The following is a 26,952-nucleotide window of genomic DNA, read 5'->3' on the forward strand; positions in this document are numbered from 1 at the left end:
ATGCCGGCCCCTGTGAATGTAACTGTGAAAGAGAGCGAAGTGGTCAAACTCGTTCTTGACTTCCTCCATTCGAGGGAGCTGTACCTGTCCATGCGATCATTGGAGCGGGAGAGTGGCATCGTGAACGGGCTCTTCTCCGATGACGCGCTGTTCCTGCGCCAGCTCATCCTGGACGGACAGTGGGACGATGCCCTGGAGTTCATCCAGCCCCTGGAGAGCATCGAGAGCTTTGACTCCAAGACATTCCACTACATCATCCTCAAGCACAAGTTCCTGGAGATGCTGTGTATGAAGAGCGAGGACTTCCAGCACCTGCAGATGGAGTTCTCCAGCGAGGAGGTGGTCAACTGCCTCAGCGAACTCGAGCCGTACTGCCCGGCCAAGGAGGACTACAGTTCCTTTTGCCTGCTGCTGACACTGCCGCGCCTGACGGACCACCAGATGTACAAGGACTGGAGTCCCAGCAGTGCGCGGGTGCAGTGCTTTCAAAGTGTGTACCCCTTGGTGAGCAGGTTTCTGCCCGTCGACAAGTCGCTGGCTGAGAATGAGAGCACGGCGAGCAAGGACCGCCTCGTGCAGCTCGTCCTGAAGGGACTGCTGTTTGAAAACTGCGTGGAGTTCTGCCAGCAAAAGGCCATCAACCGCGATGCCAAGAACAGCCAGATCGTCCTGCGGAGCATGATGACAGGGACCCCGGCTGACGATGCGGACCTCAGCCTGCTGTCATGGCTGCAGAGCCTGCCCCACGACACCTTCGCAACCCCCTTCGAACAGCGGACACTGCAGGTGTCCATGAACAAGATCATCAAGCCGAGCACGTCCTTCTCGGAGCAGATCATGACCCCGATGACCCCCACCCCGGGCAGCAAGACGAGGATGTACCCATCGCCCTCGCCCTCCACGCCCACGCTATACAGAGGGCGCCCCTTTTCGGCCACCTCCCGGGCACTATCGCAGTCACTCACACCAAACCTTGAGAGCTTACTCAATCAAGCAAAGAAAAAGGATGACAATGGAACAACTGACCCTGGAGTGCTGTCCAGATCATTAATGGAGTTCAAGTTATCAGGTAAGGATATATCAGTCAGGTTGTTTTTGCTTTTAAAAACCCTCTTTGACTGCATTTATCTATTAAATTTGAAAGAGAATCACATTTCAAAATGCTTTTCGAATGGTGTAACTTCCGAACATGTTTTAAAATGTGATTCTTGGGGTACCTCAAGAAAACAAACACTTTAAATGATTATTGTTAATTTATTTTGTTCTTGATAGTATGTATTTTCTGTGTTTTGTTATGTTGTGTTTTCTTTCTTTGTTGATATTTGTATCACCTTAATGTTTGAACTGATTTTGTTTCATTTCTGCATCTTTGATTTGTTCTGTTTATCCTATGTTCCCTCCAGCTTCTCTGAAAAATAGGCTCATGGCTGCAATAGAAGGCTTGTGTTAGCTGTTTGATATGTTTTCACAAGGAGAGTATCACTGAACATACTGACAGTGTTCGGTGTAAATTTCTAGTGTAAATGACTAGTAGAGTGGTCTACAAACTTATCTGGAAAAGCCGCTCTCAATTTGGAAGGAGTATTGGTACATGCTCTCTACTTGTACTGTATATGTGTGATTATGTTTGAATCACTCCTAAGCTGGCATATCATGTGTTACACATGTCAGAAGTGATGCGATGACAACTTGTGCCTCTGTGCATTGATATTATTAGCTCACCTGAGCCAAAGGCTCAATTGAGCTATTGCGATCGCCCTTCGTGCGTCGTGTGTCGTGCGTCGTGCGTAAACTTTTTACATTTTCATCTTCTTCTTGAAATCCCCAAGACCGATTTTCTTCAAACTTGGCAGGTAGCATCCCTAGATGGTTAGGAACTCAATTTTTTTAAATGGGCACCATGTCCCACCCAGGGGGCCCCCAGGGGGCCCAAACCCCCCAAAATTAAGGAATCTGTAAAAATCTTCTTCTCTAGAACCAGAAGTGATAGAGCTAAGTTAATACTATGAGTTAGTACATTGATGACTGTAGTTTCAAGTTTGTTCATGGCAGAATCAGGAGTGCCCTCCTTAGGACTCAGGGGAGGGGTCCTAATGGGGCCTAAATTGTACATTTTCATCTTCTTCTTGAGAACCCCATGACCCATTTTCACCAAACTTGGTAGGTAGCATCCCTAGGGGGTTAGGATCTCAATTTATTAAAATGGGCACCATGCCCCACCCAGGGGGCCCCCAGGGGGGCCCAAACCCCCCAAAATGAAGGAATCTTTAAAAATCTTCTCTCGAATCAGAAGTTATAGAGCTAAGATAATACTATGAGTGAGTACATTAATGACTGTAGTTTCAAGTTTGTTCATAGCAGATCCAGGGGTGCCCCTCTTGGGGGCGGGGGGGGGGGGGGGGGGGAGGGGGGGTTGGGAACGTCCAAATGGGGGCCTGAATTGTACATTTTCATCTTCTTCCTGAAAACCTCATGATGGATTTTCATCAAACTTGGTAGGTAGCCTCCCTAGGGGGTCAGGATCTCAATTTATCAAAATGGGCACCATGCCCCACCCAGAGGGCCCCAGGGGGCCCCAATCCCCCCATATTAAGGAATCTTAAAAAAAATTGGGCCCTTATTGTACATTTTCGTCTTCTACTTGAGAATGCCTGGTCAAATTTTGGTAGAGCTGTGAATAATTTAGATTAGTGACTGCGTGAAAGGTGAACTTGCGATACTCAGGTGAGCGCTAGACCCGCGGGTCTCTTGTTAATGACCCTATTTTGATTTGTTATTTTATCTTGTAGCTTTTTGCAGCATGGCTGAAGTACGGTAGGGTGGTTTCTTAAAGTTTATGTTGCCTTCATCTAATCAAATAACCTACAATGTAGAAATTAAAAGTCATCCCATTTGAAGCACATGCAGTGGCAGGCATTGATGGCTTCAAAGGAATAATGCCTTTTTGTGGGACAGAAATGTGTGTGTGTGTGTGTGTGGGGGGGGGGTGTTGGTGTTTGACAAGAAACTTAAGTACAGAGGTCTGTATGTGTAGGTACTTGCAAAGCTGATATATAATGCTTTAAATATGATAAAGTCAATTCACGATTAATGTTAATTTAATCATTCATGATGGTATATCTCGATCGTGCTGGATAATGCCCTACAATATGTTTCAAAGGGAATTGTAGCACAAATTGTAGGAATTATAACAAAGACGTGTAAAATATCACATTTCAGGGCAAAAATAGTATATAGTTTAAGGAATTTTCTTGTAGTAAATTTATTGTACAGTGCACTCCTGTTATAATGAACATCGTTATAACAAAATTCTGGTTACAATGAAGTACATCTGTAAAAATTCATGTCGCAAAATTATCCACTCTACAAGCTTGTATGGTTTGTATTGTTTATTTTGTTCGATTATAACGAAATTGTGATATAAACGAAAGAAAACTGCCTTTCCTGAGGACTTTGTTATAACAGGAGTCCACTGTATTATGCTGATATGTGACCCGCTACAACAAAATGATCCTAAAGTCGGGTGGGGTGAGGTCGATTATTTGAAAATTGCATGACAAAATTTTCTAATCTTTCTGCTTTAAATTGATATATAACACATCTTATGAAAATAATCGGGTGTGGAGATATCGATGTTTAAAAGAGAGCATGTCGAGACGTATGGGAAATCACTGTTTCGAGAAAAGCGCCCTAAAAGTTTTCCTTGCGACGCAATTGCGATCAAGGGGCACGTAGTCAGTTTTCACCTCCGGACAATTGAAGGTAAACCCTAGCAACCCCCGAAATGCTCATTCAAGCACAGCGTCGGCGGTCTCCTCACCGACCAATCAGTGACCAGGATGCCAGGAGAAGCGGCTGGGCATAGCCCACCCCGCCCTCACGCACCAGTCGACTTAGCAGTGTGCGAGCTTCACGCTTCGGTTAGCGGCAAGCAGCAAACTGACCAATGAGATCACTCCGGTCGTTGTTAGGGGCGGAGCCTGTATGTGGCGCTCAATCCAAATTTTCGAACCGTTTTCTGCTTGGTTGAAACGCCAAAAACATGGCCCAGAAAAATGCTATTTTTTGGTCTTTCCTTTCATCATTTTGCTTAAAAATTTCGACAGATGATAGAAGACATGTCAGACTCCAATAATATGTCAAAATCAGAAAATCCTACATTTTGACCAATTATGATGCTCTGACTTCAAACTCGATTTTCACGGCTTCGACCGTGCGCGACTTTAGGACCTTTTTGTTGTAGCGGGTCACATATATGAAATGAAAAAGTAGATCGATGATCTATCAAAATTTGATATTAGCCAACAGAAAATTTATGTGAAGCGAGAAATTGATAAATGACTAACCTTTTGTAGGGTCTCATTAGATTTTGTAAGAGCGGTAATAACAGGGATGTACGTGTATCACCTGTATCAAATTTCTTATGTTTTGAATTCTGATTTGTTTTCTATGTGATTTTTTTTTGTATGATTCAGCCAAAGGTTGTATGATTAAAGCAAAAATTAGTTGAATACTTTATCTCAAATTCAACAAAACTTAATTGCAATATTTTGTTGAATTTGATGCCAAATAAGGGTACATAATGTACTGTGCGAGAAATTTCAAGGTAATTTGTATCATTACAGATGGCTGGGCTAGAGAGTTTATTATACATACATGTTGCATAATTTTCCAGCATTCAGAAACCATCTTTGAATACATGTACATCATTCTTGTGGTTGGTTGAATTCACTTGGTTCTTAATTGTACCTTAATTTATTATTTGTTGTCATACTATCTCCTTTAATAATTTAATTTAATAGGCTACATACAATAATGTAGCCAACTTCTTAGCAGGAAGGTCTTCTGTAAGATGAACAGTTGTAGATCTGTGTTAATGTGAGGACTACATGTAACTGTACTTTGATGTTTCAAATGTTTTGTTGATTTGAATTGTATGAATCGATAGCTGTTTTGACTCCTTCAAGTCCTGGAAATATCTCAGAGTAAAACTCTAAATACAAAGGTATCTTGCAGAGTATACACATGTATGATAATCAGAATGATGATGCATACATGTACTGACAAACTCTCTACACTGTACCTAGAGATCGAGTGAACTGTGCACAGAGCTCTCAATATCTAAACCGAGAGGCAACTTGTCAAATTAATTTGTCATAATTAGGAATGATGACCACTGGGATTAAGATTTGTTACAATTTTGAATCATGGACTGCTATATCTTGTACTTTCAAGTAATACAGTACAAGGTACAGTGTATGTGAAATGGGCCTCATGTGCTGTGATGTGACTCATTTTGAACCAGAGAAGGCATTTCACTTGCAACAAATGTGCATATGATTATGATGTCTGTGGGTACGCTCAAACTTGTGCACGAACATGGCATGTAGTGAGTTGCATAGGATCGTCTCCCATGCAATTTAGATACTTGTGGAGCGATAGCTACAGTGTCGCCTTTTACACGTATACATTGACCCCCGCTCTCCTCAGGTAATAACTCGGCGCGCGAGTCGCTGCCGACCCTCGCCGAAGACGTGGAGAAGCCGACGGTCCCTCCGTTCTCCATCAGTAACCCGACCCCGAGCCAGGCTGCGCAGGGACGAGCCAACACAAACACACAGGTGAGTCATCCGCCAGTCGCTATGTTAAAGACCTACGTGAGTGCGGTGTGCAACACAACCTGGTCTCACTGTCATGGTGCACATGGATGTTTACACACATCATGTGTGGTATTTTGTGTGTACTCATCCCATTTTGTTGTTGTTGCTGTTGCTTTCATTGGATCATTATGTAATTATATTTCTTCGGAAGATCACACCCCCCCCCCCCCAAAAAAAAAAAAAAAAAAAAATTGCATCTTTCTTTTAATAATATAAACAACTCTGCCACGTCTCTCTCTCTCTCTCCATCCCTCCCTCATGCAATGCACATGCTCTCAAAATTGCATTTTCTAATAAATGACTCTGTCACTTCTATCTCCTTCTCTCTCTTCCTCTTTCCTTCTCTCTCTCATACTATCCTCAGTCAGTGTTTTGCTCTCAGAGATGAACTTGTGTCTATGTAATGACGATATGTTTGTTTTGCAACCAGCTGCATCCGTCAGCTACGTCTGTACATCTCTCTTGGGACTCTCGGTGGGGTTTGAGGGGGGACATCAAGTTGTCACACATACAAACACATTGTTAATGCAACCTGTGCAATTTTAACACTGTTATGAACCATGTTGGAAGCGTTTTTTCCCCCACAAATCAATGCACTGTGCAGTTGCATACATTGTACTTTTATTCTTGTATTTTGTTAGTTACAAATGTAGTTTTATACAATTCTCTATGATAATATAATGCAGCATCATGGCCATGCCTTTCTTTTGTTGCTGGTTGGCCATTCTTTAAAGGGATGGTACAGTATTGGTGGAGATGAGAATTGGGCTTTTAACTTTTTGCGAGATACCAAGAGAACACTGATGATATGGTACAGAGCATACCATTTTAAGAGGAATTTTTATGAGGAGTTTATTCGATGAAAATCGGGCCTGAAATAACTGAAACATCCAAAAACAAAGTAAAACAAAGCGATCGTAATAAAGTGTGGGTCCCACACTCCATTAGAATCGCTCTGTTTTGGATATCTCAGCCATTTCAAAACCAATTTTCATCAAAGAAACGTTGAATTCCTCATAAAATTACATGCTCTTTCATATTTTATAATAGGTTTCTCATTATCCCACAAAAAAATGTTTAGAAACCTGATATTAGGTCTCAACCAAAACTGTACGATCCCTTTAGTAGCCAGTCTCCATATTATGTACATAGCAAAATTTGACTGATAGAACTGGGCCCCGTTTTATCAAAGATATAATCGACTATAAATTTCCTTACCACACAGGCTGCCATAGACTTATGATAGTTCAAAAGTCAACTATATAATCAATTATAACTCTTCATAAAACAGGGCCCTGTGCTTGCATTGTGCAGATTGCATGTTTGTGGACGCTTGTTTTCACACATATGCAAACGCACACATTTGCATAGAAGGATCTACCAAAAAAATAAAAAATGTATGCAATTCAATATTCGACTCCAGCTATTTGCTGCAATATCTACTCATGTATATTACAACTACATTGTTCACTCTATACAGCTACATTGTACGACTGTATGTCTAATCTTTGACTGTCATTTTTTTTTTATTGTCGAGAACATGAATTGTGTACTGCCTGTTGAAATAAAAAGAATAAGTTTGTCCATGGCACAGTGGCTTAGAATGTGTCAGCTGACAGATTCATGCAAAAGCTTGAATTTCCTTTCACTGAAGGACTTCCAGAAATAGCATGAAGCCTTATTTGTTTTGTTTTTGTTTTCTAGTTGATTTAAACACTGCTTTCGAAAAAGAATGTTAGACATTCCAACTTGCCAGACAGAAGGGAAGTTGTTTATTTCTGTCTAGCTTTTAAGCGATCATACTGATGAGCATTTGTGTAAAGTGAGAAAGATCAGTTTGTTTGAAAGTACTCTATGTTCTGTAATACAACATTGGAGTTCTGAAAATCGTTGACTTTACCATACCACATGTATTCATGCTGTTATGCAGCTGAAACTATTTTTGTGTGTGTGCTACATGTAGTATGGAAAATGCTGTACTGTGAAAGTGGATATTTTTTCGTGAGTAATCCTTTTTTTTTTTTTTTTTTTGCGGACAAGGATGAGATGAATTTCATGTGCTTTTTTAACTCTGCAGAGTCAAGCATTAATCAGTGGAACATACAGCAAGCAAAAACATTTGAGAGCCTTTATTTTTGCACTAGTTTCTGGTGACGTGAAATGCTTGAAAATTTCCACAAACTTCAAAAATTTCCACTTTTACAGTTTAGGAGAGAAACCTATAGATGGGATACTGTGTGCAACAGATAGCAGATATTCCAAAGGCTGTAAGGCTTCAAAATAGAGACAGTGTGATTCTTTGGCATGACATGAAATTTGATGTGTCTCATCCTTCGCAAAGTGTAATGCTGTTCATACATATGGATGATTCATCATGTTTTTTTTCAAGTACTACAAACTGACATTGCCCTGTTGGCATACGCTAAAGATTATTGTGTGTTTAACCCTGGAAGTGTATTATTTTTGGCCTATTTATCTCTCTCTTTAACTTTAGGGTGTCTGCGCGTGGTGTGTGTACTGTATGTTCAGCGTAGGTGTAAGTTTTCCCCTGCATTTCCTTCAACTGCCTTGTTTCCAATTAGGCATAGCAGCTCCCCATATCCTGTGATGAAACAAACCACGCTAGGCTGTAAAGTCATTCTACAGCAATGTGACAACGATGTACTTCCTCGCTTAACCCCCACCTACCCATCCGACAGACTTTTGTTCAGTATTTCGTGAGAAAGTGTTAGCCTCCCAGTGAATGAATTTTTTTTTTCTTTTTGGTAAGGGAAGGGGGGTAGCCGAGGTAGCATCCAGACTGTTCAATTTGCTGTAATACTTGGATGGCCATTCAACCATGATTAGACCATACTTTGTGAGTTTTGCTTCCTTTGAGCACTCCGGCATAGGGCAAGTAAAAGGAATGCAGAAAAAAACATGAATACACTGAGCAAGCTTTGTTGTCTAGGAGCTACCATGTAGTGGTTCTCAATTTTCTGCCCAATACCAACTTGAATATTGGCAATCACAAGGAGCATTTTAATGCTTCAAATTCTTGATGCAACTCCCCAAACACCTAGTCTGGGATTGCCAGTGATTGAGAAATTAGTGCGTTTTGAAACTACGGTATTGTGTGAATTTTGTGTGAGCATGTAAAGATTATTTCCTGTTTTAAGATAATATCTCGTCAATCCAAACTCCTACGTCTAAATGGATGACACCAGAATTATGATTCAATATCAAGCTCCTTATGTATGCAAGAAAAGGACATGGGAAGGGGGAAAAATTGTGAGCCTGCAGTGAGCACACTGCTTGATATTAAAGTATGAAGGTACATGTACGTGTACTACTGCTCCAGAACCCAGGGCACTTTGAACATTGCCGATGAGGATAGCTAAATATCAAGTTGGATACATGTCCATCTCAACCAATATTCTTTCTTTGTCAAAGCCAAAATGTGTGATTTTTGAAGAAGACAGTGCATGCAACCTCATGGGGCAGGGGCATGAAAATGGGAGGGAAGAAAACATGTGACTGAATATCAAATGTAGCTGTCATGAATTCCTGCCGTTTGGAGGATTTATGTTGCATTAAAAGTTTCAGCAACTTTTAACAGCAAATTGCTGTTGTGACTCTGCAGGGTTGTTGTAGCTGAGGGGGATTATGACCAATTTAGCAGCAGGTGCATGTTTAAAAGAGGTAGATTACCATCATTAAAGTTATCTCAACTTTTTGTAGCCCTCGTGAAAAACAGAACAAAACATGATAAACACAACTGGGAATACAGGTACAATGTGATAGTATGCCTGCAAGAAAGGTGGACTCATTAATCATTGTCAAAGTTTTACCTGAGCAGCTTTAGTAATAGATTCATTGATGCTATGACTTATCAATATGCATAAGATTCATTCTATTCATGTTGCAGGAAATGTTATTTGAAAGAACTGAGAAACACGTAACCCATTCTATCTAGTTTAGTGAATCTACAACGACACTTTTCACATCATTGAGGTAAACATGGAGTACCAAAAGGTTCTGTACGCATCTTTTATCACACAAGCGTGATTGTGAATAGTCCAGACATCACTATTTATGCACACAGTGTGTATTTTAGTGCAACCGAAATGCTTCCATTGAAGTGATACCGGGTTTACAAGAAAGAAGAACCTCAAATACCTTTCCTTTAAAAACAAATGTTCGGCAACATTCCTGTGCTGAGGAAAACTTTCTCTGTCAGGGTGATAATCACAAGCACATCTGTCGAGAAGAAACTTCAGCTACATGTGACTCACAATTTTTTCTCCTTGTTTTTTTTTTTTAATGATTAGTCTAGAAAGACACAGCTGATGTGACATCATGAGTTGTTGGAGAATCATTTAAAGGGAGTGTAAGGCTATGTTGATTCTTGCTTTGTGTGTATGATATGTTCACCGTTGTAGATGCTTTATCAAATCATTTTTATAGGACACCTTTCTGTTTGGCCTTTCAAAATCAGGCCACCTGTAAACAAGACAGAGACTGTTAGTATGCATCAACTGGCACATTGTGCCCCATATGCTTGTATGAATGAACATCAACAAAAACTGCAAAAAAGAAAAACTTGGTGAAAAACAAGAATTCAAACTGATATTTTTATTTTCAAATTTCAGCTTGTGGTAATTGTGCCCCTTTTTTGAGGTTGTCTCTGCATGAGTCTTCCATATGAATTGTACTAAAATGACATACGTCTATTCTCTGTTGTTCAACATTTTAACTAGTGCATTGCCTCTATGCACATCTTATCCATATACTGTACAGTGTAGTTATATATTCCCATGGACAGAGTAGGTTATAGCCTAACAATGTAGATACTGATAGGAAAGTTGCATGCTAAAAGTGGAATCAATTCAAGCTGTTTATAGGGTTGTGATTATCATGACAAAGTACGCTGTATTTCATACCTAGCTTCATGAAATTAATGTGGCTTTTAGAGATTGTAAGTTTGCACATTGATGACAAATGATAAATTAGTTAAATTGTTCATTGTTGGTTTATTTTTTTATTTTTTGGCTGCTATTTGTGCTAGCTCACACACAGCAGTAATCTCAAATTAACTACCCTGGTACATGTGTCTATGAAAGGGGTGATATATCAAGACTGTCAATATATTGATATTTTAATCAATAAAAAAATGTCACAAGGCAGGGCATGATGAAGTTTTTTGTGCTTGTGGTATGCTGCCTATAATAACGTTCACAATTGTGAGTGGGGAACAAGCAGCCCCAACTTATTATCTTCTGCTCTGCTCATACAGTGCTGTACCAGAATGAGGCACCACACTGAATTCTTTTACATCCATGGAGCAAGTGAAGCCGTTTGGCCTGATATTTGTTCTGACCACATCCTCGCCAAAGCCAAAACCCTCTGCAGATCTCAAAATGTCAGTATCACAAAATTTGCCAACGTCGAGAAAAACTAGATAGACTGTGAATTCTTCAAACCGGGATCGTTGGTCCCAATGCTACAAGCGATGGCCTGGCCGCAGACTTCATTTTATTGTGCAACGAACCATCCATGGGGGTAATATTGATTAGAATACGCCGTGACTGCCTCAGGAACAGCTAAATGTAGATGCTTTCTTCACAGTGCTTGAGATTTTCTGTTCTTCCTCTTCTTCCCCCCCCCCCCCTCCCCCAAACCTTGGGTAGCGTGAGTCAGAGGCTTTGATTTGGAAAGGTCATCCCGCTTGGCGTAATAATACAGAAGATTTGGCAGGAGGGCAGCTCCTTCTTCACCTGTCAAAATCCACTGACGAATGGAGCAATGATATTGCTTTCATACAATTTGTAATTTGTTCCTTCATATTATGACGCATTTGTCGCCAGGAAATGAATGTGTTGCTAGGTTATGGAGTATGATGTAAACGAGATGAGTTCCTTTTGGGCAGTAAATGCAGTATTCTGTATGTCATACATCAAGCTTTCCCTTTTACCACTGCTGGTCTTGGAGAAATATACAGAATTGAATGCTTGGGAGTATTTGCAGATAGATCATGGCCGGTCTTATTTTTGCCTGAATGCACAGTACCGCACTGCACTTTGTATTGGATGATACTAGTATTGCATCGTAAACTATGTTTTCTGTGACAGATTGCATTTTCTCTCATCGTCATTAATTCCCCCCCCCCCAATTCCAATGGTACCAGACCATAAGATGGAAATGATTATTGCTTCATTATTATTTCTAATTTCTTTATCATCGTCAAGGAAAACAAACAAACACACACACACACACACACACACACAGATCTACAATGGAAGAAACTCCATATGACTGTAGGCGAGATAGTGACAGTGACAGTAATACAAACAGTATAAAGGCATGCATCATGCCAGAGCTAGACCATGTGTACATACTCCAGTGGAAAGACATGTAGATACAGTATTTACAGTACTATGAGAGAGAGGGTCTTCAATGTAATTTTGTCGATGTTATGTGGGGGGGGGGGGGGGGGGAGGAGGGAGGGATGAGGGGGCTTTCATGGATAGCATTCTGGTGAAGACAGTGTTTAGTTTGTAGTGTACTACATGCTGGAGTCATTTTCATATTCTTTATAGCCATGATGATATCACACTCATTGATGAAATACACTTTGTAGGAAACCTCTTGGTCACATATTTTTGTGTGTCTGTGTGTCTGTGTGTGTGTGTATCCCCCTATCAAGGGGGGAGGGGGAGGGGGATTGGTTAGAGGAATGTGGAGGGGGAAGGGGAGGGGCAGTATCAGCATGCCTAATTGTAACATTCTAATTTCAAAGTCATTAATGATGATGTGTGAAGTTAGCCATGATACCACTTATCACCTAGAGCTGTCAAAGTATGTGCACACCTGCCACTCTTCCATCGAAAGCAGAATAAAAAATGTAATCTCCATTACTGCGACATAGCTGAATTTGGCTGGTTACTGATTAAGCATGAAATTATATCCCCCAGGAGTTTTATGACATACTTACAGTAGTAGACATGCTATTGGTACATTGTGGATGCTTTGAATCCAGTTTGTGTATATTCTGCTGTATCTGGCAAGCCTTTGGCAAGCTCTTTCGTAACCAGAGACAACTTTGTGTATGAGTGTGCTTATAATAATGTTTGTGTATCTAAGGTCTGCAAACTTGAATAATCATATTAAACAATATGGCTGATAGTCAGAGATTTGTACCTGTCCATTGGGGAATTAGATCAATTTAAAGGAGTTTAATGATTACTGTAAAGATGATATTATCACAGTCCTGTGGATAATCTTGTAATTTGGAGGACTTAGTTTCATCATATATGAGTACTTTTGGAACCCTTTACCAATGATACAATGTAGTTTCATGCTCTAGGCCATGTATTATGACATAGTACAGTGTCTCAGAATTGTATCCTTCTCTGCGAAAGGTGATTCTTACACCATGGTACTGTCCTAAATTTTACAGAGCACCTCAAACTCACATTGAGTATTCATGGAATGTCATATCATCGTGAATTTGAATGGCAGAATGTCGTTAACTTGCTTCGCTGCACATGGCAGAATGTTGTTAAACCAATGCGCACTCCAACAGCCTAGCGGCAATCTACCATGCACAGGGAAGTGCGTTAATGACAATCTGCCATGCGCGCAACAATATGTACGTGTGCAAAGTGTTGATTAGAATAATGCCACATGGTTCCAGGACAGTCTGACTGATTTTGTTAAAATTATCCTCCACACCAAACCTTGATGGCTGTTAGGTGGACGTCAGGAATTCTTCAGCAGCGGCGTATGAGGAGTTCCGCCACGACAGGGAGCGCGCCCAGCGAGAGTTGCAGGAGAGGGAGCAGCGTAGGCAGCAGCTGGAACAGGAGCTGATGGGAGGAGGAGGAGGAGGAGGGGGTGGAGGCGGGAATGTTGGGATGAGTGGTAGCCAGGGCAACGGGATGAGGACTACCAGTCCTGCCCATAGCAGTACCGCATCCATCATTGGGCAGGCCCCGAGACAGGTGAGGAGATCATATTTTGATATTTTGTTTATTCCTTCCTTGGTTTGCTGTTGGTTCATTTGTTTGTGTATCCTGGTGATGTCAGTCTTTGCTGTGATTTATCTTGGTGTGTCAGTGATTACGAGTGTTTTATCTACTATGATGGCTTGCTGTTATAAAATGCATCATGCATTGATAGTTCAAGACCTCTGCTTGATCTTGCACCTTCATTAATCACTTTGTGTGATATTTTGCTCATGCCGTTGTGATGCTGGAGTGCTCCTGCATTTCAGTCTTGATGAGCAGAATATATTGTTTTAATAGGAAAATATTATCTGTTGCCATATAATTCTTAAAGGGTAAGTTTCCACTTTGATTCACTGCAAGATTAATATCAAACATACTCCCAAATACATGTGTAATGCATTGCATCAGGACAGGATTAATTTCTTTAACATTATGATCTCCTGCACTTTCTTTTTTTATCACCTTGAATTGAAACAAGCATGCATCATCATGACTTAACAGTGAGAGTCTCATATTATACCTTATCATGCAGCTACATGTACGCCATACATGTAATGCCATTGTGCACTCACACTAACTCATCATTAGACAATGCAACATGATTGCTGCTATGCTGCCATAAAGTGAGAGAAGAATACCCAAATTAAAATACACTGCATGTCATAAATTGTGGGCAACTGTTCTATGGGAACGAGAAATCCTCACCCCCCCCCCAAAAGAAAAAAGGAAAGATAAATGTTTAGGTTACATTTTATGAGGATACTGTAAAAGTGGAAATTTTCGCGCATTTCGCGCAACCAGAAACTAGCGCGAAAATAAAAACACGCGAATATTTTTGCTTGCCATACGTTCCTGTGCGTGATGTCTTGATTCCGCGGAATTGAAAACACGCGAAACTCTTCTGACCCGGCCTAGCGCGAAAAATTAGTCGCGCGGAAATATCCACTTTTACAGTAGTATGGAATCTTGAACATGTGGCAAGAAAGCGACTCTTTGAAAACTTGCTTTTAATAGATGCCATGCTCATGAGCAAGAAGAGAGAAGAAGTGAGCAACTACTGCAAACTGGCATTTAGGCTTTCTTTAGGATGAGAAGCTAATTCACGGCTAGGTGCCTTCTTCAGGATGAGAAGTTAAGGAAGCAAATTATGGAAATTTGCCAAGGTGCCTTGTTCAAGACAAGAACAACATAAGGTCACTGACAAAGGCCTGCCTTGTTCAAGATGAGAGGGCAAGAAAGCAAGGGGACAACTTCTTTAAACAAACCTTCATGCTTTGTTGAGGACCAAAAGATGAGAATACCACTTCTCACAACTTGCCAAGGCACCTTGTTTGAGACAAACAAGGTGCTTTGGCAAGTTGTAATGAGTTCCCTCCCCATCGTTTAATCGAGCACCAAGGCGAGTTTTAACAGATCGTTGCCTTACTGCATGTTTAAAGAGACTGTAGAAGTTGTACTGGTTGAGGTGAGGTTTCAGGTTTATTTACAACATTTTTTTTTTGTGTGTGTGTGTGAGAAAATGAGAAACCTCTTGTGAAATATGAAAGACCACGTAATTTAAAAAAGGATTCAACGTTTATATGATAACAAATGGCCTCAAAATGGCTGAGATTATATCCAAAAAAGCAATCCTATAAAATTGACAGGCCACAACTTTTATTAGGATCTCTTTGTTTTACCTTGTTTTTAGATATCTCAGTCAACTCAAAACCACTTTTCATCAAATTTTCGATTCCCGTCAGAATTGTATGCTCTTTAACATTTCATAGAGTGGTTTCTAAATATCTCATGAAAACGATCACACCTCAACCAGTACCGTACAGTCCCTTTAAGCTTTTGCAGGACAGACAAATATGGCTGTCAAAACATGCCAAGCCCATCCCACGTTGGATTATGCAATCATCCAGGGTGTTTGATTTGCTGTGACAAGAGATCATACTCCAGCCCGTCTAGACAGGCCACAACTGATTCCAGTCATCAGTGCATGTTGGTCTGGCCGGTCGGTCGGGTCGGAATATATGTAGAACAGCCCCAAATCCATTTCCTCTTTCCCTCCTGTGGTAAACCAAGGGATGACTTGTGCATACAGAAATATGTTGGAGAGAGATGAAGAGAGAGAGAGGGAAAGAGGGAGTAGTTACACAGACAGATAAACAGACAGACAAACAGACATTCACAAAGGGGAAAGTGCCAGAGTGACAGTTTGCCGTGAAAAAGGGAAATCAAGTCCTGACTATATTCGTAGAGAAAAGAAAATAATTTGGGGAAAGAGAGAAGGATATCTATGCTTGCTCAAAGATTGAGTTTCAGAGTCACAGTTTTCAAACCACATGATGAAATTTGAATTATTGGCCCTATTCACAGGCTATGAATATTCATTGTCAGGCAGATTTCTCATCATTATCCACTTCCATCATGAGTTTGAACCATTGAGAGTCGTACATTTCAGTCAAAGCAAAATTAGTTCATCACTGCAGTGATTATCAAACTTTTTCATTTAATATCCATTCTATACTGGATAGCAAGATATGAAACATGGCAGCATCTAGACATTCATGCAATGATAAATTCACACAAGTTTTCATATAGTATCAGAGACATTGGCACCAGTTGCTTTCCTGCGTGGTTGTTAGTCTCCCAAAAAGTCACAATGCATAGCTTTTTTCAGCGTACCCGTATGACCTAATTCCTTGGTGTTGTTGTTGTTGTTGTTGTTGTTTTTCCCCAGTGGGAACTAAGGGTGGGATTGGACCGAAATTTACAATGTAATCTCTAGTTGAATGAATGGTAGAAACCAAGAGGAAATAAGCTTAAAGCAGTCCCAAAGAATTGCAACAGCTGAAACAGCTGTGTAGATATCATCAGAGTGTTGGGCGACATCATGACCACACCTTACAGAAAGGGAGGATGGGGGGGGGGGGGGGGGGGTGGAGAACTATTTTTTTTCTGTTTGTCTGAAAGATGTCACAGGAAGTGGTAAAACACATCTGCTGTATCGCATGGTATGAGCAAAGCGTGGTGCAAATGTCCTACCACTTGCATGCAATGTATCGTGAATGTTACACGTAGATTACTGCAGAAGTTTTGTGATATCCTGCGTATGTTTTGCCCCCATGTGGTACCTCACAGTTATCCAAGTTTACAGTGATATTTTTCATTTTATCTTGTGCTGTTGGAAAGAAGAAATTGGCCCCCAAAGAGAAAATTTTTTGAAACTGAAGGCAGTTTAACAAGCCATAGATTGATGCAATCACATTGACACCAAAATGATTGAAAAAATATGAATTTTCAGAAATGTGCTGTAAGAGTTCTTTTGGACCATATTCACAGTCACATGATGAAAGCAAGCTAATCATCATTTTTTTTTTTTTTTTTAAAGATGAATACCGACCTTCCAGTGGTTGTACATGGTTTTATTGATAGTGCAGGCCTGATACTTTTGGTCATCCAAATTGCTTTCATTTTGGTGCTTTCATTCAAAATAACTTTCTCTGTGGGCTTGTTGATTTTGCCAGGAGAAACATGCCCCAGCAATGTTATTGTCAACCCAGCACAGCATGACCTGCATGGCTATGATTATTGTGGTGGTAATGGTGTTGTTTGTGTTGTCTCTTCCCCTTTCCATTTTGCCTTCATTCACACTATACAAAACCAACCAACCAACCAACCAACCAACCAACAACGAAAAATGTCTGTGGTTAATGGGGACCCCCCCCCCCCAAAAAAAAAAAAAAAAACCCAAGCAGGTCACACCCCCTAATTTCATCCTTCGTCCTACGAGTTCTGTGAACTCCAGCACCCCGAAGGTGCCTTACAGTCAAATGAACCACACGCCAGAGCCAGAGGCCTCCCCCATACTCAGCAATAGCAGGGTGCCTCTTCACCACCAGGGCTTACAGCATCAGCAACAGCAGCAGTCCCAACATGGGCGGTACCAGTCCAGAGCCAGTCAGCGCACCGCCAGCTCCAGCAGCGGCAGCCCGAGCCCCCTCACGCCCACGCGGCAGCTGGAAACGTCCTTCGGCGAGGTCCTCGGACCGGGCGGGAACCTCAAGAATGTCACTTACACCAAAGTGCCACCGGCAACCGCTGAGGTGCCGCGGCCCATCCATTCCGCGGCATCTCACTCGCAACATTCGCCGCAACACCACAAGCAACATGATGTCTCCAGAGAATTGAATCAGCAGTATTACCCCTCGAAGCAGCAGCAGCAGCAGTCTCATCCACCACAACCACAGCAACAACCACAATACCCCCTCCACCATCACCACCACCAACAGCACCACCAACAGCACCACCACCAACAACAGCAGCCCATCAAGTTTGGCATGGGAGATGCCTCCCCCACTGTCGCCGGGCACCCTGTCAGAAACAACTCCCCCGCGGAGGTGGCTGGCGGGAGACCCTCACCACAACAATCACCTCGACAATCGCCCAGACAGCTACCTTGTGAAAACAATCTGGCTATTAAGCCAAGAGGAAAGGTACAAATTGGGAATCGGGAGCCAAAATTGTAGATTAGACCTGTCGGCATAATGTCGGGGGAACTTAATCTCCATTTTGCAATACACAAAGAAAGGGAATGAACCCATTGCCAGAAACTGCCTGGCTTGAATCATACTTACAGTACTTACTTTTTTCACACATACCATACGGGGAATGTTTCTGACAAATCCATGTACAATGTATGTCAAATTTGTAAATACACGGTCACAAGTTTGCCCATTGTTTACCGGTATGTGAGTTCAAGATGCATTGCTAGTGGACTAACCTGAGACTTTGGCATACAACCCTCAAATTGACATCATTTTAATGGGGTTCCAAGCATCTTATAACGTTTCTGTGCTGTGTGCTGATACCAAATGTGTTCATCACACAATACCCACAAATGTCACATTTGTTTTTTCCTCCTTTTGAAAAATGATTCACCTTGTTGTTGTTGTTTTCCTCTTCTCCTTTTTTGGCACATGTACCTGTTGGTCTGTACTGGTATAAATGCATGTCAGTAGCCCTTGTCTTTTATTGTGTGGTGTAGAATACTAGTCCTCTTTTGCATTCTGAATATCTTCATTTTAGAGAGTATTAGCAATATTGTGCTGTTTCCATTCCAGTCGAAAATGTCCTCCTTTGCACACCTTCAGCAGCATTTGCATTAAGTGTGCGAAGTGATTTGTTGGCCGTATCTTGCATGCCCATATATCCCAATTTTACAGTGTAATGTCATTTTGCTGTGTTAGAGTGCTCTTCTCTGTAACAATCACATGAGGCACTATCTTGGTCCATTCAATCTAAAAACAACTATGCATTATTTGAAATATGCAACACAGTACTTCAACCCAAACTGGCATTTACAGTCATCTAATTTGCTCTCGCCATTCCCATCATATTCTTGTTACCCATCAAAAGTCAAGTTGACAAATTTTATCCATGGATAATAATCATATTTAATAATCATATCATCCTTTACTTTAAATGCATAAAGCATCGCACATTTGCAGAGCTAATACCCATCACATTTGCTGGTCATGCAATGGAATACTATTCTTGGAATTTCCTTACTTATAAACAATTCTCCATGGTACCAACAAATTCAGTTCAACATCATCATGAAAATCTGGTAAAATCAAGCAAGATTTCAAGAATTTGTCTCTGAATTTGAGATAAAAAGAAAGGGATGCACATTTTGCCTGTATCACTGGCAGCATTTTGCTATTTCCCGATAAACAATCAATTTTCTTGGCAACCTCCCAGTTGAAGGCTGGTCTGTTAAAAAGCTGTGCTTTTAAAGCGAACAAGTGCATCCAGCTTTGTGGCATAGGATAAAAAAAAAAACATTTTATTTCACTGGATGAATAATAGCATTCATCAGTCTATTTTCGGAATTGTGTATAATTATGATATATTTTTCAGTTCTCCAGACTCAAAGCTTTCTAGTGATAAAAGACTTTTCCAGTTTAATATGACAAAAACACCACAAAACTAGACTCGGAATTTGTCAAGACTGACAAATTAGGTGATCCGATCTGTTCGTAAATCAACGATTTGAGTCTCCTGATCCCAATAGGCATGACCATACCGGTTTCATCTGTGTTTAGTGGACATTGGCCGTGTGATGTTTGGATTCTCATTTAGAAAAGGGAGTCAGACCTGCCATCTATGGTACACAATTCCGTATACACTAACGAAGATACAGAATGAAGTATATTTGACCTTTGACCCCACTTTGCACAGACAAGATGGCATCTGAGCAAAAAGTGGTTATTTTGTGAAATGATCCTTGTAACATGGTCTTTACGTGTGCAAAATATGGGAAAGATAGGACATGTATTCACCAAGATACAGGATGATACATTTATGACCTTTGACCCTAATTTACATACCCAAGATGACGTCTGATCAAGTAGTTGTAATTGTATGAAATAATGTACGTGACATGAACTAAACATGTGCAAAATATGGGGGTGATAAGGCCTGTTTTTCTTGAGTTATTGTAAAGAAAGTTGCAGAAAGAAAGAAATATCTCAATACATCGAAGATCAGCTTTAATTTCAACCAAGTTTTTGGACGTGATCCCGACATCGTATGAAAAATAAATGACTTATTTGCGATAGCCCAAAGTCTCAGCTACAAGATATTAAAATCTGGAAGAAATTCACCGAAGCATAAGTGAGCTAGTGCTCGATAAAGACAATCATGTCAATTTTCACATCTACAAAAATTCCCTCCCATAGAGATAACACGTCATAACGAAGATAAAGAAAGAAGTACATATGACCTTTGACCCCACTTTGCACAGCCAAGATGGCATCTGAGCAAAAAGTGGTTATTTTGTGAAATGATCCTTGTAACATGGTCGTTACGTGTGCAAAATATGGAAAAGATAGGACATGTATTCACCAAGATACAAGATGATACATTTATGACCTTTGACCCTAATTTACATACCCAAGATGACGTCTGATCAAGTAGTTGTTATTTTATGAAATAATGTACGTGACATGAACTAAACATGTGCAAAATATTGGGCTGATAGAGCTTGTTTTTCTTGAGTTATTGTAAAGAAAGTTGCAAAAAGAAAGGAATATCTCAATACATCGAAGATAAGCTTTAATTTCAACCAAGTTTTTGGACATGATCCCGACACTGTATGAAAAAACGAAGGGCACACTTACGATAGCCCAAAGTCTCAGCTACAACATATCAAAATCTGGGAGAAATTTACCGAAGCATAAGTGAGCTAGTGCTCGAAAAGGACAGTCATGTCAATTTTCATTTCCAGAAAAACTGCACTCCCATAGAGATAACACGTAAACTGGTCAAATTTGACAAGATTACTTTCAATCCATTTTTACGAGGTGATACCGTCATCCAATCAAAATGTTGTTATTACATTTATGAAAGAGTATTTAATAAGCTACAACATACTGAAATCTGGGTGAAAATTGGCAAAGGATAAGTGAGATACGCTCGAGTGAATTTGAAATTTGATGACGTCATTTTGAAAATTTACTTTTTTAATTGTATTAAGAAATTTGATATCTTTTAATCATTTTTCCAGCATCGCCAACCCATGAATTGACATGTACAACTCATCAGCTTTCAGAATATGTAAAGAAAATGGGGGATCACCGTCCATCCTGACGAGTAAAATCGGATTCAAAATTGGCGGTTTTTTGGCATTGTTGGACTGTATATCGCCATTGACGCGCGCGCGGAATTTCAACTTTGACGGGTCCGTATGACGTCATATTGAGTCGGATTGACTTGAAACTTGGTAGAAATATTCCTTGACATTTCAGGCATCCAATAAGTGTGAAAAAATGGGAAATTTCCATTGCATATGAGCTGTGCGTGCCTATATGTGCGCGCGCGTACGCGTCCGTTCAATTTTTTCAATTTTTCAAAAAATGCTCTAAATGGTCTGAAACGTGTGCAAAAAAAATTTGAGCTCGAGTACGCGCACGTTTTAAGAGAAAATATGAATTTTGAGAATATGAGGAGAATGCGCATAACTTGAAATACATGTGACGTAAATTTCATTGAAAAATTCTATTCCATTAATGAGATATGATTGAGAATGTGTTTTCATATAATGACGTCATAGTGACGTCACGGTCTACTGATCACTATGATACATTAGATTTGTCGTCTTTGGGACATGATACATATATGGTATGAGTTTGAAATTGATACTCTGAAAACTTTCTGAGTAAGTAGATACACAACTTTTGTCCAGAAATAAAGAAAGAAGAAGAAGAAGAAGAAGAAGAAGAACAAAGAATCCGTACAGATACAGAAGGTGATCCGAGAGGATACTCGGATCACCTAATTAGCCACCAGATAATCATACCTTAAAAAGAAGGAAAAAAAAATTGAATTCATAGGCAGTAAAGAATGGGAAAGAGTTGACAACAAGATTGAATATATTGAGAACTCTCAATTTTTGGACAAATCTAAATTGTCATATATATTTCCCTCAAATCACTAGATTTTACATTTTTTAATGACTTTATTGTGTATAAATATGATGGTTATGTGATGAAAAATCATGAATAGATTCTATTAGAATGTAATATTGCCCATTCCATGCTCTTTGATAACTGTAAGCTTATATTAACAAATGGCAGCCTAATCCGAATATATATCATATCACTGCTGATTTTTTTCCTGTTGGCACTGACACATAAACTATCTCAGACTACCATGTGTACAGAATCCTGCTCAATATTGAATTCAAAGGAATTGATCGTCACATAAATTAAATCTGTTTAAAGTTGGACATTATAGGAATGTTCTACATTTAGGGGAGAGATTGAATTATGTGATGTATGATATGATATACATGTAATACATTTTAAAGTACTGATAGTTTCCTTTCATCAAAGAAATTTAATGCAGTTATGACCTTTAACCTTGAAACAATTTTTATTCGAACCCTTCCTGAGAAAGGAAGAGATGAAAAAATTCAAAAATACACAAACAAACAAATTGAGACTTCTTAAACAGTTTAATCAACTCTCAAGATCTGTTCCTTTTTCAGGGTGGTATTACAATATGGAAACCCACTTGTCATGCCATCACCAGTTTGGAGGATGTGCAAGCCATCCGAGCTGTGACCTTTGACCCCACCGGAAACTTCTATGCCGTCGGCTCCAACTCTAAGACGCTGCGGATATGCGTTTATCCCGGTGCAAATGCATCCAGGTATGGTTAAAGATCCTCAAGGTACCAAAACTGTGGTTCATGTTGTGTAAATACTGTGTAAGAAAATACTGAGGGTACTGAAAAATGAATGACAAGTAAAAGTCTAGAAGATATCAGTTTGAATTTGATTGAATTCAAAACTGTGGTCATGTCAAGACATAGATAGGAGTGAACTTTACTTTCCATTTTCAAACTGCATTATCAATTTCTTGATTTAAATCTACTCGAGTAGCATGCTTGATACATCCTAAATACACCTCGGTAAGTTCAGACAAAGTTCATCCATTTCACATGATTTGGTTGTCTCCTTTTTCTCTCTCCGTTTCTTTTCCCTCTCTTGCCCTATCCCTGCTTGGCCAGTGGGGGCAGCGTTCAACAGCCCAAGGTGCTATTCAAGCGCATGCGTCACCACAAGGGCTCCATCTATTGCGTAGCCTGGAGCCACTCCGGCAACCTCGTCGCCACGGGCTCCAATGACAAGCTCATCAAGCTGGTGCGCTTTGACCCGGACAAGTGCAATGCGAGTGGTGAGTCCATAATGTGGTTCTTTAACAATTCTCTCTTGACATTCAACAGCAAGAGTGAGATGATGATTCATAATAAACTCTAAATATGTGACTGTAACTCATCGATACATTTAAAAATTATGATATGCTGCTTTGTTGCACGTAGGGCAAAGAATTTGTTCCAGGGTCGGTGAAATTTGCCTTGGCCAGTACAACAAAACCAGAGGAGTGGAGCAAAATTTTGATTGATACAGGTGGAAAGAAGATGTGGAAATAGGAATTGAAAAAAAAAAGGAGTTACTCATTACAGGTGCTCATATTTGAAAGGGGTTTTGATAATCCTTTTGTGCAATTATTTCAAAATTTAGACCATGGTTGTAATTTGATTTATCCATATCATGGTTCTGATCCAGTCATGGCTTGGTTTCTATGGTTTCACTTGAGACATTATCTGCTTTGTAATTGACAGTGAATTCAAAATTTCCTTGAGAATATAGGTTAGAAACTTTGTAAACTCAAGGCCAGACAGACAAACAGTTATGTCTTCTTCCCTTGATCTGGGCTAGGAGTTTGTCTTTACATACAACAGATTCTCATAGACAATCACAATCTTGCAGAAACACATACTATTATTGTTTTGTATTGTCTTTTCCTTTAACCCATCCCCTCCCACTCCCATTCTTCTCCCTTCAGGACCAGATGTGGACCTGTCGTTCCACGATGGGACCGTGAGGGACCTGGTGTTCCAGGACAGTCCCTGTGGGACGACGCTGATCAGCGCCGGGGCTGGAGACTGCAGCATCTGCCTGACGGACTGCCAGCAGGGTCAAGCCATGCACGCCATGGCGGGCCACACAGGTGAGGGTGGCAGGAAAAGAGGGGAGAGGGGTCCATGTACCCCCTTCCTCCCACTCCCCTTCTACTATTAGGGAGGTTTAGATTTTCGCAACGGGGCCGTTCAGAGGGAGAAAACATGTTGTGAGCATGCGCAGTTTATTAGACACAATCTATTTATAGCTCACATCGTCTCAGTTTTCAAGACGCGATCTAGGCTGTTTTTGTGTCGCTCAATTCACGACGTAGAGAGCTGCATCATGCACTGATCATATGGGGGTGCCATTTTATTTTTTGTGAGTTACGTCTCCATGTAATCTAAAGCTACTTTTTAGCATGACGCAGGGAGAGAGGAGAACGTCCAAAGCAATCGTCATCTCAAACGTCCGCGCCGCAAATCTAAAGCTCCCTATTGATTTTAAAGGGAGACTCCACTCCATTCTCACACTGACTTGTATAAAAAAGAGTACAAGCAGATAAACAGAACAGTGAGTGTTTTATTGAAAATGCATGAACTGTACAGAAATTAGAAGAAATGATACCATTATCTCACAAATCTCTCATTGGTGTCTTAGATGATGCAGCCTCATTTTTTTCCCTCTTTTTTTTTTTTTTACATATATACAGTATTCTTGTTCAATCATTGACAGATAATTGTTATATCCTTGTGCTCTTCTCAAAGCAGATAAACACACACAAACATTTGTAGCATTTCTCCCTGTTTTAATGCTCATTACTGTGGACATGCATTTCGTTTGCACTGCTAATGTCCTTTCTCTTTCCTGCAGGTCACGTACTGTCCCTTTATTCATGGTCGGGTAACATGTTAGCGTCTGGTTCCCAAGACAACACTGTGCGGCTGTGGGATGTGCGGACTCCGAGATGCGTGCAAATTATCGGCTCTCCGGGGTCCGACAGTGGAGAAGGTAGAAATCTGTCATTATGAAAACCTCTGTTCATGTTTATGTTTAGGTTGTATGTAGTGGTTGTTGTTACACCTGTACATTGTACCAGCCTTTTCAGTTTTCTGCAGCAACCTCTGTTGTAATAGTATGCGTAAAATTAACAAAGATATATATTAGAAGGCTGGTTTGGAGGATCATGATGTGACAGAAATTTGCTCGATGAAAAACACTGTCTTGTTATCATTGGTATTGTTATTATTATTGTTGCTATTATTATTATTGACATTATTATTGTTATTGTTATTATTGTTTTTGTTATTATTATTATAATCATCATCATCATCGTCGTCGTCATCATCATTGTTTTTGATATTGTTGTTGTTGTTGATGCCATTGTCATTGTGACAATCTCGTTATAGCCTAAAAAGGGTACTTAACACGTTGAAGACCGACTGATTTTGCTGCAACACACATTTCCCATATACACTTGCATGAGTAAACTCGGGACTCGTCCTCAACGGGTTAATGATTACTTTCTGTGTGTGTGTTACAAACAGGGAGCGGTGCAGCTGCAGTGGCCGTGGATCCATCGGGCCGGCTGCTAGCGTCGGGCCACGAGGATGCCTCATGCATGCTATACGACATCCACGGAGGGCGCCCCCTACAGACCTACAAGTCGCACAGCTCGGACATTCGCTCCCTGCGCTTCTCGCCCAGCAACTTCTACCTGATGAGTGGATCCTACGACTGCACCATCAAACTGGCCAACCTACAAGGTGAGGGGTGCTGGACTCTTGTATTTCATATTCGGGCAAATGTAAAATCTACAACTCTGCCCACATCCCAGAAATGTACCGGTACATAGACACGGATGGGTACATGCACATACACACAAACATGCATATGGGCACACAAGACACCTCCCCCCACATGCACATACACAGAGATGCAGATACACTGCAATATACTCAGTACAACAGTTAAGTTCTTGTTTAACAGCAGTGAACAAATAAAGGTGCTTTGATCCTTTTGTGTAATGATTATTGTAAAACCAGACATTTCACTAATTAAAAGGCACACAAAAGCTTTTTTCTACACAATGCATTAAATGCCAATGCCAATTTTTGAAAGTTTCATGCCACAAAAAAAGGCATCATCTCTGATATGCAAATGTTACTAGTTTTACAGTACATCAGCATTCCAGAAGATGACTGGGATTGAAGGAGTTTATTCCATCTGAGTACCTGGTATACTGTATAAGCTGTTATTTTTGCGTACAGATATTTTCGCGAATGAGGATGTCAGTGGCATTTTCATTATCTGACGCCAACAGTATCGTAAATGCAGTGTAGCGTAGGCAACGCGACATTTTCGCATGTTGTTCAATTCGCGATCCAACTGTGTTCGCGAAATTCATGAAAATTACACCCTCGCGAAAATAACAGCTTATACAGTACGTGTAAATTGATGATACTAATCTTCATTCAGGATGTAATGACTGAGCAGTATTAAAAGTGTACATATGGGTGATGTGATTTCATTCAGGTAACCACATGATATCATTTCGTCCATTGATGCCACTTACATTTTGTTTGTCTGCTGGTGCCTCCTGTAAGTGAAAAAAGATTTTTATGTTATGTTAATTAGCATGTCATCTTTCTTGGTTGTGGTTTGTGTTTACAATCACTCTTCCTCCATCCCAACCCCAGGTGACATCACAAAGCCGATCCCGACGTCGACGATCGCCGAGCATCGCGACAAGGTGATCCAGTGCCGCTGGCACCCCAGCGACCTCAGCTTCCTCACGTCCAGCGCCGACCGGACGGTCACTCTCTGGACCATGGACAACCCGTGA

General features: G+C 40.6%; 1 protein-coding gene across 1 annotated transcript; it reads left to right on the forward strand.

Moving 5' to 3' along the window:
- LOC140240975 (WD repeat-containing protein 47-like) lies at positions 1–26,952 on the forward strand. Its single transcript, XM_072320749.1, has 11 exons — positions 1–1,069; positions 5,491–5,625; positions 9,319–9,341; positions 13,394–13,642; positions 17,395–18,097; positions 22,642–22,852; positions 23,213–23,379; positions 24,052–24,216; positions 24,981–25,118; positions 25,655–25,873; positions 26,807–26,952. The coding sequence occupies exons 1-11, from the start codon at positions 1–3 to the stop codon at positions 26,950–26,952; spliced, it is 3,225 nt and encodes a 1,074-aa protein (XP_072176850.1).

This window comes from Diadema setosum, chromosome 17 (assembly GCF_964275005.1).
Source record: "Diadema setosum chromosome 17, eeDiaSeto1, whole genome shotgun sequence".
Taxonomy (NCBI): domain Eukaryota; kingdom Metazoa; phylum Echinodermata; class Echinoidea; order Diadematoida; family Diadematidae; genus Diadema; species Diadema setosum.

Coding starts and splice junctions, on each gene's coding strand:
- LOC140240975 (XM_072320749.1), top strand. CDS start 1: ATGCCGGCCCCTGTGAATGTAACTGTGAAAGAGAGCGAAGTGGTCAAA. Junction 18,098..22,641: donor ATCGCCCAGACAGCTACCTT/GTGAAAACAATC, acceptor AAACAAATTGAG/ACTTCTTAAACAGTTTAATC. Junction 24,217..24,980: donor CGCCATGGCGGGCCACACAG/GTGAGGGTGGCA, acceptor TCTTTCCTGCAG/GTCACGTACTGTCCCTTTAT.